This window comes from Rhynchophorus ferrugineus, unplaced genomic scaffold (genome assembly GCF_030347505.1).
Source record: "Rhynchophorus ferrugineus isolate W39M unplaced genomic scaffold, kcgeb_rfMv2 rfM11, whole genome shotgun sequence".
Lineage (NCBI taxonomy): Eukaryota > Metazoa > Arthropoda > Insecta > Coleoptera > Curculionidae > Rhynchophorus > Rhynchophorus ferrugineus.
In genome coordinates, this window is record NW_027472590.1 from 20,011,667 (window position 1) to 20,029,966 (window position 18,300).

General features: G+C 29.8%; 1 protein-coding gene and 1 long non-coding RNA gene across 5 annotated transcripts; one reads left to right on the forward strand and one right to left on the reverse strand.

Moving 5' to 3' along the window:
* Positions 1-6,735: 6,735 nt before the first annotated feature.
* On the reverse strand, positions 6,736-7,646 carry LOC143204669 (uncharacterized). Its single transcript, XR_013007653.1, has 2 exons — positions 7,491-7,646; positions 6,736-7,300 (listed from the first exon to the last, which is right to left on the reverse strand). It is a non-coding gene; the product is annotated as an uncharacterized LOC143204669 (long non-coding RNA).
* A 146-nt stretch (positions 7,647-7,792) lies between these two features.
* On the forward strand, positions 7,793-18,300 carry LOC143204667 (fatty acid hydroxylase domain-containing protein 2). 4 transcript variants are annotated; one of them, XM_076417379.1, is made up of 6 exons: positions 7,793-8,354; positions 14,325-14,547; positions 15,557-15,806; positions 15,866-16,047; positions 16,337-16,609; positions 16,722-18,300. In XM_076417379.1, exons 2-6 carry the CDS (start codon positions 14,333-14,335, stop codon positions 16,912-16,914), a joined length of 1,113 nt encoding a protein of 370 aa, XP_076273494.1. In that variant the 5' UTR covers positions 7,793-8,354; positions 14,325-14,332; the 3' UTR covers positions 16,915-18,300. The 4 variants fall into 4 exon arrangements, with proteins under 4 accessions (XP_076273494.1, XP_076273492.1, XP_076273493.1 ...); XM_076417377.1 differs by having other exon boundaries at positions 7,804-7,914; XM_076417378.1 differs by lacking the exon at positions 7,793-8,354 and adding an exon at positions 9,061-9,270.

Here is an 18,300-nt window from a genome sequence, read left to right on the forward strand (position 1 = left end):
TATGTTTTTATTTTATATACTAAGTAATACCTGGTGGGAATACTATATATCTGTAGATTTTACACTCTTATAATTGGTAGACAATCATAAAACATTATAAAAGTTTTTTTATATAAGTGGGCTTAACGAAAATGTTGCCTCCCTTTTTGAAAAAAACGAGAGTTCCTTGGGGCGTAGAATATGACACGGTTAAAGCTTATATCGAGGAAGTATGTTTAGGCCTAATATTTTTGTGTAATGTACTTTACAAATAAATATATTCCAACAAACTCATCGGGTAGCCGTGCGGATTAAGACCCGACTAGGATCGAATCTCGCTGCGGCTAAAGATTTTTTAAAGTATATAAAATAAAACAAAAGTGTAGTAAAAAAATAGTGTTCGTTAAAATTAAGTAAGTATTTGTTTCATTAGATTTAAAACGGAAACTGAGTGGTTAAAAGATTATTGAAGAAAGTTATTTAATTAAAAGAAGTATTATTTCAGATTTTGTGGTGATTTTGTGTTCCTTAAAATTAAGTGAATGTTTTTTCTCGCAATTGAAACGTTGTTAAAACAGAAAGTGAGTGATAAATTTAAACAAAGTTATTTAATTTTAATCAGTATTTTTGTGTTCTTTGGATTATTCTCATATTGTTGGAATTATTAAAGAGTTATGGCAAGTTTTTGGATAAAAATCAAACAATTAAGAATAGTGTGGTCACGTAAAGTTATATTTTACATTTACAGATAAAATTAATGTGCCCGCTTTATCAGAAGGTACTGCTGTGAAAGAAAAACGCGACATATGTGAACATTTTATCCCAACATAGATTAACAAAATTCGAGAATGACTAGAATCGTCTGTTTTCTTTGCTTGCAAGATATTTAGATTTTCGAAATCAGCCTTTGATTTTATTTGATGTCTGGCGAAGAAAAAGAAAAAGATAAAAATTGTTCTTGCTTAAGGACTGTTATTAATTCATATGGTTCTGGAGACATAGCACATCATTGTACTAGAGGAAATTCTAAAGGTTGTTAAGATTTTTCTGTAAATTTTAGGGGTATTCATTTCTGATAAATTTTAGGTTGCATTAGGTGCTAATGCTAACCGAATATTGCAGGTAATAAATACGTTAATTTGTGCATGAAGAGTTAAAATAAATATTGCATAGAATATTAACAGTTATAAAATAGGTTCATAGAATTTTAATTCTCCATTTGTTGTGGAGTTGTTAATTCCCAGGTGGGACATAAGACAAAGTAAAAAGTAATGAATAAATGAAAGCCATAGAAGATCAACTAAAGATTAGCTAAATGCAAATGCAAGACCGAAGAGTGAAGTAGATAAGCAAAGAACAATGTAATTTTGTTTAAAAATTTATGTAAAGAAATTATTCTTTTAATCAGTTTGATGTGCTTATTGTTTTTGTAGTTTATATTTTAGATGAGAAATATGTATATAAGATAAAGACTATGTGAATACATATATGATGTAAAGAAAATATACAGGGCAAATAGAAGAAATTATGAAATTATGAACAAACATTTTAAAGCATCGATAAATTTTAAGGTGATGAAAGGTTAATATTATAAAATATGTGAGTATATGACATTTTAATCTTAGAACCTTGTATTAATTATGTTGATTATTTACTTTATAGACCTAAGTTTTGAAAAATCAATAGTTAATTTAATGATGTAAGTACATTCCTTTAATATACATTTCTAAATTATAAGAAATAAATTACGTAATTGTGTTCGTTATTATTTTAATATATATGCTAAAGACAAATATCTATCAATTTCAAAATTGTTTTTTTCAAATATTTTCTATTTTAATATACAAACATGTGTTATTTCATTTATTATTCCATACTAATAAATGAAACATAAAACTATAACATAAAGGGTCCATAACATAAAAGTAAAAAAGACAATGTATACTTATATACGTACGTAGTAATTTACACGTATTAATACATTGTTCATTATTGAAAGTTAATGGAAATTATTTGTAGTTAAATGCAATTTTAAAATGTTATTGAGTGTTAGTTTTTGAGGTAGTTTGCAAATATTTAAATGTTTTAGTATGCAGATATTTATTATTTCAATTAATGTTATAATTGAGTGTTAAAAACGCATAACAGATGCGGCTATCCGTCTCTCAGTTGACCTAAAGTGTAGTGAATACGTGCTTACGCGATCAGAAAAAAGACTGCATCTCATTTTTATTAGTGTTTGAAAATTATTTTCCCTTATTTTACAACAGTCCTTTTGAAATTCATTTATCGTATTTTTGGTCAAAAACTAATGCAAAAAATAATACGTGAGTGAAAAATGAAGTGCGTGAAATAAACAATGTATTTTTTTATCCTTTGGAAGTAAATAAAATAAAATATTAACAATCTAAAAATGGCAAACCATAGCGATTCAACCAAATCACCTGCACACTATGATATAAAATTAGAACAATCAGCAGTAACGCAAACCCCACAAACAGAATGGACTACAGTCATTGACAAAAAACGATTGAGAAGCCTAGAAGAGGAAATCGCGAGAAACAAACAAGGGTCAGTGACTATTGCTTACAGAAACCAATAGAGACACAAAACAGCTTTAGCGACCTATCGGAAGAAATTGAAGATAATATACAACCAAGCCCTGAAAAAGTTGTTCCCAAACCACCACCAATAACAGTCTATAAGGAAGGAGTAATAAAACACATCCATGACCTATTGAAATCCATCACTACGAACTACACAATTAAAACAATGAGCTATGAAACAATAAAAATCCAATTGTTCGAAGCGGAGCACTTTAAAATTCTAATAAAAGAATTAGACGAATGAAACACTCACTACCATACATTCAGGCCAAAATCCGATAGAACATTTAAATTCGTCTTAAAAGGATTACATCACGGGACGGACTTTAACACCATCAAGGTAGCCCTAGCTGAACAAGGCCCGGAGGTCATAAATGTTCACAATATACAACATCGCACGACAAAAAAATCTCTGCCTATGTTCTATATTGATTTAAAACCTAATGAAAATAATAATGCAATGTATGAAATCACAAAATTAGAAAACAATATTATTAAATGCGAACCACCACATACAAAAAGAATTATACCACAATGCAAGAAGTGTCAAGCGCACGGGCACACAAAAACTTACTGTCACAAATTATTTAGATGCGTAAAATGTACAGGAGAACACAAAACATCAGGTTGTACTCGTAAAGTTTACGATGATAAAGTGAAATATGCTAACTGTAACGGAAATCATACAGCGAACTACAAGGGCTGCACAGTTCACAAACAATTACAGCAGAAACTATATCCTGCCTTAAGAGGAAAAAGGCATCAACAGCAACAAAAACAATCCATACCTACCAGTCTACCCACCAGACCAAGTCAACCAAACATAACTTATGCCTAAATAGTTGAAAATGGTTCAACACAAAATCGAGAAACCACATCACAACCTACTGAAATTAACAGCAAAGTCTCTAGATTAGAAAACATGATGGCCAAATTAATAGATCAAAGAAGTACGATGCTTGGTCTACTCACAACCGTCGTCAGCAAACTTGCCTAATGCCTGAAACCATTAGCTACAAAATCGTCGTCTGGAATGCCAGTGGGCTCCAACAACACGCCAGGGAACTAAAAAATGTTCGTAACTGAACAAAATATTGACGTTATGATGGTTTCCGAAACACATTTTACGGAGAAACATTATTTGAAAACTCCCAAATCCCCCCAAAAACTTTATCATACAAAACAGCCTGATGATAAAGCACATGGAGGTACAGCCATAATCATTCGAGATTATATAAAGCATTTCGAAAAAGAAAAATTCCGCAAAGACTACCTGCAAGCCACCAGTATAACCATAGAGGAATTCCATGGACCATTAACAATGTCTACGATTTATTGCCCACCCAAACATAACAACAAGGCAGAACACTTTCAAGAATTCTTCAGTACGCTAGGTAATAAATTTATAGCCGGAGGAGATTACAACACAAAACATTTAATGTGAGATTCAAGAACAATAACCTCAAAAGGTAGAAAACTGCTAAAAGCAATAAAGTCAGATCATTTGCAACATATCTCTACTGGTGAACCAACATATTGGCCTTCAGACAGAAATAAAAAACCAGATACAAAAATTACCATCAAAGAAAACTTAGACCTTATTTAGAGAAAACTTAGACCAAAACATCTCTCTAACTTACCGTTACAAACTGAAATTTATATAGAAATAGCAGCAATAAACATTACAAAAAAAAATACAGGAGGTAGCATATTCCGCGACTCTTAACACTGAAACATTTCCAAGAAAAAATATACATATCATGTACAATACAGAAAAAGATAGCAGAAAAAAGAAAGTTACGACGGAATTGGCTACAGCAAAGGACTGAAGAAAATAAAAGAACATTTAATAGGGCTAATAAAAGAGCTGAAAGAACTAATCCAAAATGAATAAAACCAAGGCCTTCAAGGCCAAGGAATATCTAGAGAATTTGATACCAACTGAGGCTACAGACTATTTGTTGTGGAAAGCAACAAAAAAGCTTAAGAGACCCCAGCAGCATACCCATCTATTAAAACAAACGAAAATAATTGGACTAGAAGCAATAAAGAGAAGACCGACATTTTCTCAAAACACTTAAAAAATGATTTTAAACCTTTCCAGTCTCAGCTACATAAAGATGACGAAAATAAAATTACTAGCTATCTAGATTCGCCATTTCAAATGGACTTACCGCACGAGAAATTAACGATCAAAAAAGGTAAACAAACAATAATGAGAGATTAATATTAAAAAAGCTCCTGGTTATGATTTAATTACTGGTAAAATTTTAAAAGAACTATCAGAAAAGGATATAAAACTATTAACATGTATATTTAATACTATGCTACGAATTAATTACTTCCTTAGCATCTGGAAAGTAGCTAAAATATTAATGATTCTTAAACCCGGAAAAATACCAGATGTTGCGATAGCCGCGTGTTCGAATCCTGCTGAGGCTGGTCGTAAATTTATGTAATTGTTTAATATTTGTGAATGTTCTAGGCGAAAGTGTAAAATCCGACAAGGAAAATGATCCCAGTCACGCCAGTAACCAGGCTGGGTAAGACCGGATGTCTTCTGAGATGATTTCTAAAGTTGGTCCGTGGTTCGGAGCCCACGTTAAATTTTAGGTCCAGTCCAGATAAATCCATAGTTGGTAAATGGAGTAAATAAAACAAAAAACACCCATGTAACGTTTACTTACCCTACGTAGAAGAACATGTCCAACAGTGAATATCAATCATCGTCAACTCCCCCAAGCAGAGCATGTTAAATATCTTGTTATGTACTTAGATCGACGGCTAACCTGGAAGAAGCACATACTCTCTAAACGAAAACAACTTGGATTTAAATTATATCAAATGTATTGGCTCATCGGGTGCAAATCCAAATTATCATTAGATAAGAAGGTATTGCTATATGAGTCTATACTCAAGCCTATTTGGTCATATGGAATCCAACTATGGGGTACCGCTAGCAAATCTAATATATCCATTATGCAACGGTTCCAAAATAAAGTGTTTCGTGCCATTGTTGATGCTCCGTATTATATTTCAAATACAAAGTGATACAAGGCGATATTCCTCTTGAACCTATAACGGCTATAACGCCAACATACTCGTTAACCAGCTAAATATGCGACGTGATTGTGACGTGCGTAGACTAAAACGTTTAACACCACCTGATCTGATTACTGGACATACATAGACTTTAGAATAAGACTAATTAATTAAGATAATATTTTATACAGGAGATCGCTTAATGAAGCGATTTTCTACATGCCATGTATATATGATACAGACATAAGAAATACTTATTATACTTAGGGCAAATTGTGAAATCACAAAGAGTAAAAAAAATGTTATGTATGAAATACATTTCTGATCTTATATTGAAAATAATGCAAAAAAAGTTTTAATATCATGCCATTTTTAAATTATTCATTTTAATCTATTATAATAGAAACATGATTAATTTAATACTTTTGCCTTTACCGACCTTTCGCTAATATTAGAATTATATCAGGTGGTACATTTCACAAGGAAGGAAGTGCATAAAGTAATTCAAATTTTCTTCAGTCGAATTTTGTTAATATGGAAGTTGCCTAAAAGGGTGATATCTATGTAATTGTATATTTATTTCTGAATTGCATTCTGACGAAAATATCTTGTTGTTCAAATCAGATTATTTTAATTCTTAAAACTTATTTCTCAATCTAATGTTAAACATTTAGTAGGAATTAAGTTAAAATATATGAACCATAAGAGACTAGGGAAGTAATGATCATTTTTTTCAAGTCGTCTAAACAAAATAAATCAATTAAATCCATAGTGCTTAGTCGAGGGGAAAACTACTAATTAACTAATTTATGGCCACATCCATATTCTCAGCTTTGACTACCATGTCTAAAATGTGCCCGGCTAAATTAACATTTTAAAACGGAGCTCTTTGAATATACAAACAGTTTTTGTGTGTACACTTTATTTTATCAACCACAAAAGGAATTAAATATTCAAGAAATACAAACGAAGCTAAATTTATTTTTACTCCATAGTAATTAGAAGAATAAAAAATATTATCACATATATTAGTCATTTATAGAAATATAAAAACATACATATAGAAACCACATATATAGTAACTAAAATATAAATAACATTCATTCAGTCATTTTCGAAAACATAATTTATTTTTATATTACAAAATTACAATCTAATAATAATACAAAAAATCTGAAAAAAACTTTTATGAAATCACATAAAATTCAGAAACTAATATTTATTTTTTATAATAAATCATTGGATTTTTAGCGCTTATGCTATGAATAATATTAAGTAAAATTTCAATGTCTTCAATGCATGATACTACACCTGGACAACCCAGTAATATAGCTGGTTTGTTTTCTACCACAACTTCAAAATATTCACTTTTGGCATTAAATGTCACTGTTCGTTCCAACACACATTTGTTTGTAAATATTATTGATGATATCTTATTACTTCTCACAACCACCTTTATTTTCCATGTAGGAGAAGGCAGTTTCATATTTTTTATATCTTTCACCAATGTATCAAAAGGATATTTTAATTTACCGTCTTGTGGGTGTCTAACCAATCCAAATTTTAGATAATAAGTAGGTTCTGCTGGAGTATATTTAATGATAAATTGAGGTTTTGACACTGGCATCTTCCGTTCATATTGTTTAATCTCCATAACTAAATTTGCAGGATATCTAAAACAAACGTATTGTAAATTTAGAATTTTAATAAGATTTTAAAAATGTTATTGTAAAAGTTGTAAATTAAATTGTGTAAAGAAAATGTGGTTTATTAACTCAATATAAATTACAGTCCTTTCATTAAAATTACAAAAGGTCCAGGTACACTAAATATTATTGATATAAAACTCAAAACAATATTTACTGTTGCGTACTCCAAGCACCAGATCTTGTTCTTTTTCTAAGTCTTGTTCTTAATATTCTATCCAATACTCTAACCACAAAATCACAAAGTAGACAGACTTTGCTATTTCTAGATTTTGCAACTCTAACCACTTAATACGGAAACCTCACAGAGTCTAACCTCAAATATATTTAATCTTTTGTAAGAAATTTACAATAGGTAATACTAAATTGGAGCACAAGATGTCACCAGTAAGGTGTTAGCGAACATTAATATGAACATGTCTAAATTACTATTGAGAGATACCAAAAGATGGCACTCACATGGAAGTCTTTGTTTTCAGCGATTTTCAGCAAAACAGTTTCAGTATTTCAATATCAACAGAGTAAATGGTGTTGAAATTTTTTTTGCGTTTCAATAATGAAAAATAATCGCTGGGGTTTAGGCAAGTCATTCCAACAGATTTTGTATCGTCTTGATGTGTATTTGGTTTTTAGTAAATTTAAACGTGCTCATTTGATCCACTATTGATTTGATCATTGTATACTATTGTTTTTATGCAGTGTAAACATAATATTTAGCTTTAAAATTTGATTAATTGATTTTTGTATCTCTGTAGCAAAGCAAATGAACACAGTAGTATTTTTATAGATCCATAACAATATGTTTATATATGCCATTTACTTTATTGTAAATTTAAGCGATTACTTTAACAAAGCGTAATACCCCAACAATATATACCAATAATTTTTGTTTGGAAACATTTACGCGTGTCTTTGTTTTTATACGATGACTTTTAATGTCAATGTCACATTGTGATACTACACAAATTATTTATTGGTTTATTTTCAAAATTATTTGTTGTGGGGTATTTCAAGCAGATTGGTAAGTTGGTTTTAAAGTTTATAAAATTATATAAAAATATTATATTTGATGTTCAAATATGCTTATTTTAATTTTATCATAAAGAGTTATTTTAATCTGTAACTATCAATTGCATTTAAGTAACAAAATGAATCAAGGAGGCATAATGATTCTTTGAATCATTTTTTCTTAAAAGAGAGCTCAAGCTCTATGTCAAATCTTGATCATCCATTTTTATATCATTCAATCCACGGACATATACGCTAAAATTGTATTCGTATAATTCTGTGTTGTTAAGTCTCTACATTTAATACATAGTAAAATTTGCCAGCTAACATAGTTTTAATGCAATGCATTTTTATATAGCTTTATATATTTTTTATGTATTAAATATAATTTGTTACAATTCTTCATGTTCCAATTTGAGAGCAAAATTGTTGAGCATAACTAAACTAATTTATTTATTAAAGCATCGTTTAAACTGTATTCAACTTATTTAATATATTTAAGACACGTTACACAGTTCTTTAAGACATGTGGCAGAAGCATTTTATTTTTAAATAACTGTTGATTGGAGAACATACTGCGTTCATTTAATATTTTCAATTCGAAAGTGAACAATGAAATTGTATTTTTCGTGGGATATGCAGTTATATAAAAAATTAGTTAAAGAATAAAGTACAAATATATCGTTAACACAAATTCGAATAGCACTGGTAAATAAACTACTCGCGACCAACCTACGGCTCAGTGTGAACTGTTGCATTTTACGTCTTGCAGAACTTGCTTTGTTTACACAAATTGTACCACGGTGAATGTGTTCATTTATTATTGTTTTTAGCTCGGTACTCACGTGCCACTTTCATTAAAAAGCTTTATAACGATACTTATTAATCATACGATCCTCAAAACCGGAAAAGAAAGTTGTAAAAAATAAGTAAGTGTATCAAATATTTTATATTTTATAATATAATACATTAATATGGTATTATAACTGCGACCGTGCTAATAAAAACACAACCAATAGACGCTTTCGCAAGAACATCGATTTTATGATAGAAATCGATTATTTCAGTTTATGTTACTAGTCAATGTTAAAATGTAAAATATGTAAGTAAATTAATTCGTTGTGTATTCTTATGTTTATTTAGTTATTACTATATATTTCAAAATAAATAATCAGTTTATGTTCAGATAAAAAGGTATACATTGAACCGTCTTTGTTGTTTAATTGCAAAATATTGATTCATAGTTGGCTGGACAACTAGATATTTTAATTTATAGCCTGTCGTTTTATTAGTGTCGTGATAAATGCTGGATAATTTCTTAAAGACTGATTGGATTTTTGTATGATTTAAATGTATTATAACTTTAAAATAACCAAAGACTGGGGACACAAGTTTACTGAACTTTTTTGTTGCGCCATCCATTTTCGAACAAATGTGGATGTTAATCGGTGAATACAAAGTCCATAGCCGACCAGACTTAAGTGAAAAATTTGTCTATGTGCCGCTCAGTCAATATTTTAGTTGCAAATATAGTTACATTTTTATCCCGTCCATTTTACATTATTTTTTTATAACAAATATGTTAGACATAAATTCTACTTATAAATTAATTATTAATATAGTGGATTTCTAAATTTAACGTAAATTAGGTATATTTTCAGTAGTGACTCTAGTCTAAATAGTTAGTTAAATCAGAAATAAGGTATTTGTAATAATAGTGATGATGTATATTTATTGAATATCCATATTTACACAAAACCTGATGAACATATTTACTTAAAAATTAATCGATATCAATTATACTGTGAAGTGTAGCCAGTCAGTTTCTAGTATTTCCATTTTCTATTTCTAAATCTATCGATTTTCAATTAACCAACCTGGAATTTCATTACTTTTAATACGTTATTGGGTTAACATTCTTGGCAGTATTACATACAGAAAGTGAACTTTTTATTCAGTACAACTATATGAATTATTTTGATTAATATTTTCAATTATTTAAAATTACGACGATAACTTCATAGCAGTGACAAATGTTTTATGTATAAAAATATATGTTAAGTAGGTTGATATAAGTGTGTTGTTATATGTTGATATAAATTAATGTTATTATTACTATATTAGCTACAGCTTATCTGTCCCATTGGAGGTAGATATATAAACCGTTGTTCAAAACTGCTATATGTGTTAAAAACTTAAACATTTCATCTCTAAACTTGTTTCAATCAATTTTTTAAATTAATTACATCTTACATTAGAGATGCTTAATACAATTAATTACAACGTTTGCCGGTTTATAACTTCTAATTATTATCACACTATAAAATGAAAAGGAAAATACGCTTCGAGTTTAAAATTAATTTAGAAACTGCTATTGGCAATGTATTCGAAGTCATCTATGGCATGCATTGGCTGTTTTATTGGACAGGCTAGACGTATAGTTTATTCAAAAAGGCAGTGACTTACGTCATCAAAATGTATGACGTCAGAACGTCACAATATTGCCGTATCAACTTTGACTTTTAGTTTATTGTAGCTTTGATGTATGGTCCGTTAAATAAAATAGCCAATGCACGTCATCAACACCGTCAAACGTATTACCAAATTCAGTTTATAAATTCGTAAAATCCCTATTAAACTCGGCAAAAATTAACAACGACTTTTTTTCTCATTTTACTAATTAGCATTACTCTACTTAAAAAGCGACTGAATACTCAGATGCGTCCGAACATGTAACCATATCAGTCTATAAAATTCCATTTGGGTTGGAACTGGTCACCACCGTTTTCATATATCAACGTAACTGTAATAAAACAACACTAACCTACAAACTGTTGTGGACGTTTAATTAACTGTAGTTTAAGTCCTTCAATAAATATGCATTAATGTACTATAATCTTAAAATAAATTATATTTTATAACGTTATTTTTGTTTTATAATTTTATGTACATTCGTATTTTGTTGTTCTAAGTTAAAATAAGCGAAAACTTAGTGACTTAGTTAGTGGGACAACGTTGTATTAAAGTAAAATTTGTAAATTGTAAATTTTGATGACGTGCACTGGCTGTTTTATTGGACTATATAACAAAATTCCAATTTAAAATGAAACAAAAGTACTGTTATCAAGTATAATTTATTTTAATATTATTGTATATCTAATATTATCAAAGGACTTAATCTACCGGCCACAATAATTTATGATCTAGGATTATTACTTATACTCTTTTCTACACCAGTTATGAGGTAGAGTTCAGGACGCGTTTTTATACAATGGTATCTTTTGGAGGCCTAATCCATCTAATTAAGAATTGTATGTCGAAATAATGTTATTTCCCTTTCATTAGAGACCTTTTTAGTCTTAGTTCTTATTTCCTTCGTTGCTGTGTTTCCTTGTCAAATCTGTTTGATATCACTGTATTTATCCTTAGTTTCTTCTGTAACTATCTGTGTACATTTTTTCTAGGTAAAATTAGATTTAATGACTTTATTATACATAATTCATTTGCTGTATTTACAAAACAGTTAGTATTCATTCTTTCCTCAGACATCTAACCAAATGCTCATGTATTTTGTGAACAGTTTCACAAATATTTCACATACGCTTTTCTACATTTATCCTATATTAATTATATACTCACCTTTAGTTATTTCCACTATCATCATATTCTCTTGATAACTGTCAGCATTTAATCATAATCTCGAAAGTTTCATTCAGTCAGTGTCACTTTTTAATTAATGAAAGTAAATCTGTACATGTGCAGTTCACCTATAAACAGACCATACAAGCACCAATAACATTAAATAACACTATCATTCCATATAGCATCAACGCTAAATATCTTGGAATGAATCTCGATGCAAAACTTCGCTGGAAGGAACATATAAAGAAGAAAAGAAAAGAACTGGAATTGAAATAAGGAAAATGTACTGGCTAATTAGAAGAAAATCACAATTAACAGTACATAATAAGAGTAACATAAATCAAATATAAATTTTTCAGAACAAAGTCCTGAGAGGTTTTGTGGGTGCACCCATTATACTATAGGACTGATTACCTACATCGAGACCTTCAGATACCAACAGCAGTCAAGAAATCAAGAGAATTGCAAGAGCGCATGAGGAAAGATTCCATTCTCATACGAATATTGAAATATTGCAACTATTGGATACCACCAGAACAGGACACAGACTCAAAAGAATCAAACCATCTGATCTTGTGTAGTGTTGTGTAGTGAGGTGCATATATTAAAAAATTCAGCAGTGACATGTATAAACATTATTTCACCAGAGACTGAGATAAGGCCGATGGGTCCTCCTGGTTATATAACTAGATTTAAATTATCATAAAGACAAATTGTAGGTTAGGCGGAAACGACTAGTAACAATATATTAATTAAATAATAATAAAAAAAAAGTGTCACTTTTTGAGTCACTAGTCGAGTCAATAACTAAACCCTTAATTTCCAACTTGTTCACGATTTCACCATTTGTCAACTTTTTCCTCTATGTCGTTCATATATTTACTTATTTCTTATTACTCCCCAAATCTTTCAAAATAATGGTGAAAAAACACTAACCAGTCTGAAAAGTATTTATAAAATGTCTAGACTCATCTTAACAAGCAAGCATTAACAACGTCGTAAGAACCTTATATCTTATGACGATGTTTTGGCAGTATCTTATTGACCATCTTCAGGTCTTGTTCTCTTTCTATACCTATTTCAGTGCGTTAAAAATGTCTGAATTTATACCATTTATATGTATTTGTTGTTGAGTAAATCACATTTGCGGGATTTTTTACTTTTTTACTTCAATTTGAAGGAAAACATCGAATGCTGTGTGAAGCTTGTGCCAACCATGCTCCATCGATTTTAACATGTCAATATTAGTTTCGACGTTTTAAGGGTGGTGATTTTGATACCGAAGACAAAGAGCATTCTGAGCACAAAAAAATTGAAGAAGAGGATTTAAAGGTATTACTCAGTAATGACAAAATTGTTGGAACCATTTCCAATGACTTGAAGAGCATTGGAATGATCCAAAAGCTTGGATATTATAGGTCGTATGTCGTGAAGTCGATTCAATTGAAGCCAAGATATATTGAAAGGCGTTTGGTGAAATGCTGCTTCAACGACATAATCGGAAATAGTTTTTATTATCATGCATCATCATCAACAGCAAAGGCGAACCTAATGAAGCTATGAATGAGAGTAGTTGTACAATTGATGCGTTTGAGCCGAACACTGCGCGAAGTCAGCCGGAATACGAGCAAGGACACAACAATGTTATTCTTCAGTATGACAACACTCGACCACATGTTCCAAACCCGGCGAAATCATACATAGAAACATTAAAATGAGAAATGCTACCCAACCGGCCGTATTCTCCAGACCCTGCTCATTTGAATTACTACTTGTTCAGACATATAAGTCGTGACCTCTCTGGGCAGCGCTTCACTTCTTATGAAGATATTAAAAAATTGATCGATTCGTGGATGTCATCAAAAGATACACATTGTTCTTTCAATATAAATTCCGTAAATTACCTAAAATTTGGGAAAATTGCTATCGATTGACAATACTTTAAATAAAATACATTGTGCTGATTTTTCACAATAATGCATCAAATTTAACAAAATCTTTAACATTAAATTATTGGCCTAATAAGTAAGAAATACTGTCAAAATGTTTTATTTTTCTTGTAATAGTATAAACAACTAAATTTAGTATATTTTTGTTGATGTTAAGACCACAGGAATGGACATTCATATTTCATTAAATTTCTTAACAGGAATAACCTACCTAAAACGTCTGACATATATTTTAGTCATTATCAGCCAAATCTTCGTAACCTTGAAATTCATTTTATACTAATTTAATTTTGGAGCGTTCAATTCATGTTTATAACCAGTTAATAAGTAAACAATACAAACGCAAGGTCGTACTAATACATATTTTTATATTTGTTGATGTATTTTTTTAGGAGTGACGATGTTTGGTGAACCCTCGCCTAACGTTGACCCCCCGGTGGATCATCCGACTGCCAAAACAGATACAGGCACCACCAAACAGATGAATTACGAGAATTACGATAATCCTTTCTATAAGGATCAGCCTAACTCTATTCTATCCTCGCTAGGTAGTGTTTTGGTTGTCATAAGCACAGCTCTAATTATTTTTGCTGCGGCTAGAAATACCATTACATGGTAAGAAATGTTTGTAATACTTTACATTTTTGACTAATTATGAAATAAGTGTAAACAAAATATTATATACAGTTGAAACTAAAACTGTTATTATTGTATTCATAAAGGAATATTATAAATGCAAATTATTCATTGACTCATTATGCAGTTTAAAATGTGAATCATTGAAATTGAAGTGATACCCAACAAATAAGGTGTTTTAGTGACAAAACTTGACCTTTTTAATAATTGGTAAACGTTACCATAAACAAAACTAGCCTTTTTTCAAAACTTCTCTGTCTCTCCAATTGCTATAACTACTTAATTATTGTATTTCAGTATAGACATTAACGCAATAAAACTATCGCAATTATTTTTAAAAATAAAAAATCTGCACATTTACACAAGTTAAAGGTTAATTATGTTTTTATATATCAGTATCATCGTTCTTATCAAATTATAAAAATAAATACTGTCTTTGTTTTCTTGACAGGTTCTTCATTAAGAAAATTATTTAATAGAAATTGTTAGATCAAACGAAAACGTGTAAATATGCAATAAAATAATATATATACTTCTCTTGAATACCATAATCAATATTATATAATAATTATGCGTGAAAAAAAATCTCAGACTAATCTATCATTTATCTTTCGAGAAACAATTTATGTATTTTCGATGTGTTATCTTTTGAAAATAAAACGACAACTTTTTGTTTATAAATTTAATTCAGTATTCTATTATTCGTCAATAAACCACATAGTAAATATCAATTAGAATTAAATTGGCAGTAACTTTGATGTGCTGTAGGGTCAAGAGTCAGTTTATTGTTGATGGTACTTGCTTGACTCTATTTTTTATTTCGCAATAATTCGACAGAAATTTTTTTAAATGGATTATATTAATTGGTAAGTAACAGTTAATATAAATTGCGCCTCGAAAGAGCGAAACTTTGCATATTTTTGTGTTCATTTCCTAATAGACATACTTTGACGAATCAACATATTATGAATGTTAAATTTATTTCTAGGCATTGTCAAAAGTTTTGGGGCGCGTCTGGAGACTTCTGGCAAGCTCAATGGGATAAGTTTCTTGACGTAGCTGGCGAAGATCCCGAATTCCTATGGGTTTATGGTACAACCGCCATTACATTTAGTGTTTATTGGATTGTCGGTGGCATTTACACATTTATGGACGTTACAAACCAACCACAGGCCATTAGAAGGTATAAAATACAACCCGGAACGAATGAGCCAGTTGATACAAAAAAACTGTTAAAGGTATATTCCAATTCATACATGCTAATGGTACAAACAATGACATTTCCTTGTTGTTTTAGGTAATTTGGTGTGTTATTTTGAATCAGATAGCCGTTGGCATACCTTCTTCCTATCTCATGTATTATTGCATGAAATGGAGGGGCTATCCTGGAATAAGGGAATTACCGACATTTCATTGGGTTCTGTATGAGTTAGCTATACACATTTTAACTGAAGAGGCAGGCTTTTATTATTCCCACAGGTATTGTTCCTACAAAATTCTTTGATTTAACGCTGAACAAAATTGAAAATTAGTAATATTTTTAATGTATTATGTATATATATATATATATATATATATATATATATATATATATATATATATATATATATATATATATATATATATATAGTTTCCAAAAATATCGACTATAAATATATCTTCAGTATATGGTGGAGGAGCTATAATCATTTTTACCAAAATATATTAAACTGAATTATGTTTGAGTTTTTCAGATCACTAATTGAAATAATTTGATTGTGATTTTCAGGTTTTTACACAATAAGCGTATTTATAAATATATTCACAAACAGCATCATGAATGGACAGCTCCCATTGCTGTTACAGCTATTTATTGTCATCCCATTGAGCATATATTTTCAAATTTAGTTCCACCGTTCTTGGGCGTGTTAATAATGGGATCACATGTGGCTACAGCTTGGTTGTGGTTCACTTTAGCCATTTTGAGCACATTAAATGCTCATTCTGGGTATCACTTGCCATTCTTTCCTAGTCCCGAGGCACACGATTTTCACCATTTGAAGTAAGCATTCACTCAATCTCTTAAGAAGCAGGTCTAGTTACAATAAAATAAAATACGAATATCGATATACATTAATAAATGTAGGAACAAATATAAGGAGGCTTGTTTACAGATTTAACAACTGTTTTGGTGTATTGGGAGTATTGGATCGAATTCATGGCACAGATGCTGCTTTTAGACAGACCCGAGCTTATCTTAGACATATAATGATGCTCAGTTTTATTCCGCCCAGAGAAGCCATTCCAGATACTCAACAAACCAAAATGGATTATTGGAAAATGCAGTATGAGGTAAAGAATCAATAGGACAGGCATAAAAAGTGAACTCACTACCAAAAAAAAAAACACATTTTATACGTATTTTACTTTACTTATATATTTTGCGTTTTATTTTTTATATGGTCAAATGAAATTACTATATTTGATCTGATAAATGGACTACATTTAATATTAGTACACTATATTATATATTTGACACAGTATCAGGCAATTTTTTATATTAATTGATGCATTTTGTCTCTGTTTATTATTATAGAATTTTCAGTCTATTATTAATATTAGTTGCTTGTGTATGTAACTAAAATATTCCGCTTATATCATTAAAAAACGACATTGTTCCTGAGGTATAAGAGGTTATTAACATGGCATAAAATATCAATTGTGTGGTTTATTTTCTTGCAAATACTCATTTATCAATTGAAAATCTTTTATATCTGGGACTTACAAGGAATGGTTTGTGGAACAAGTGTGATAGACAGACAAGACTGGATATATATAAAGGAGCAAAGATTGTATATTTGTAAAAATGTTATACAGGGTTTTAAGAAACGACGATCCTTATTTTATGTGCGTGATATATAAATTATATCACAATTTGGCGTATGTAAGTGTACAAAATTTGCTAACTGTATTATGCTGCTTTAAAGAATGTTTCAAAGAATTTACATTCCTGTGCATTTTCAAACCTGTTATAAAAAACTATAAAGAACTGAAGAAATATACTAATTAATTTCAGTTAATTATTTAAAAGTCTTGTGAGTACCAAATACTCCACGTTTTGTAAATGAAAATACTAGCATAAGTTTTAAGGTATGTCCCTAAACAAACAAAAAATCTCCTGTATATGACCGGGAACATGGATTGCTGCATTATGCAACATAATGTGATTTCTTATATACATAATATATCTGATATAATTAAAATATCAATAATTTCACTATTAACCAATAATTTAAATATTTTTAAAATATTGTTATTGTCGCTCATTTACAATTATATCTACTTGTATTTTTAATTTTGTATTATTTTTACAATATACAATTGAAACGATTACAGAGCTAAATACACTCACGATCAAAATATGAGACGTATTATTCTAAATGTAAGAAGTCTGCAGTTCCGTTTCGACAATTCACAAAAACCATATAAAATTGGTTGTGTCTATATTTGTCCATGGGTGTATATAACATGTACCTAAATATGCTTTAAAATTTTGTAAACTTTCTAAAACTTCTAGATTGAAATAAGACTGCAAGTTCTTTACACGAATGTCAATGTTTTTTTTACAAAATTTTCATCATCATTAACTGTTAACACATATTGTAGTAGGTATTTGTACAAGTCAATCATTTAAAATCATTTAGTTACACGATATTTGTATTTAATATAGGAAAAATAAAATAACTTCTGTTA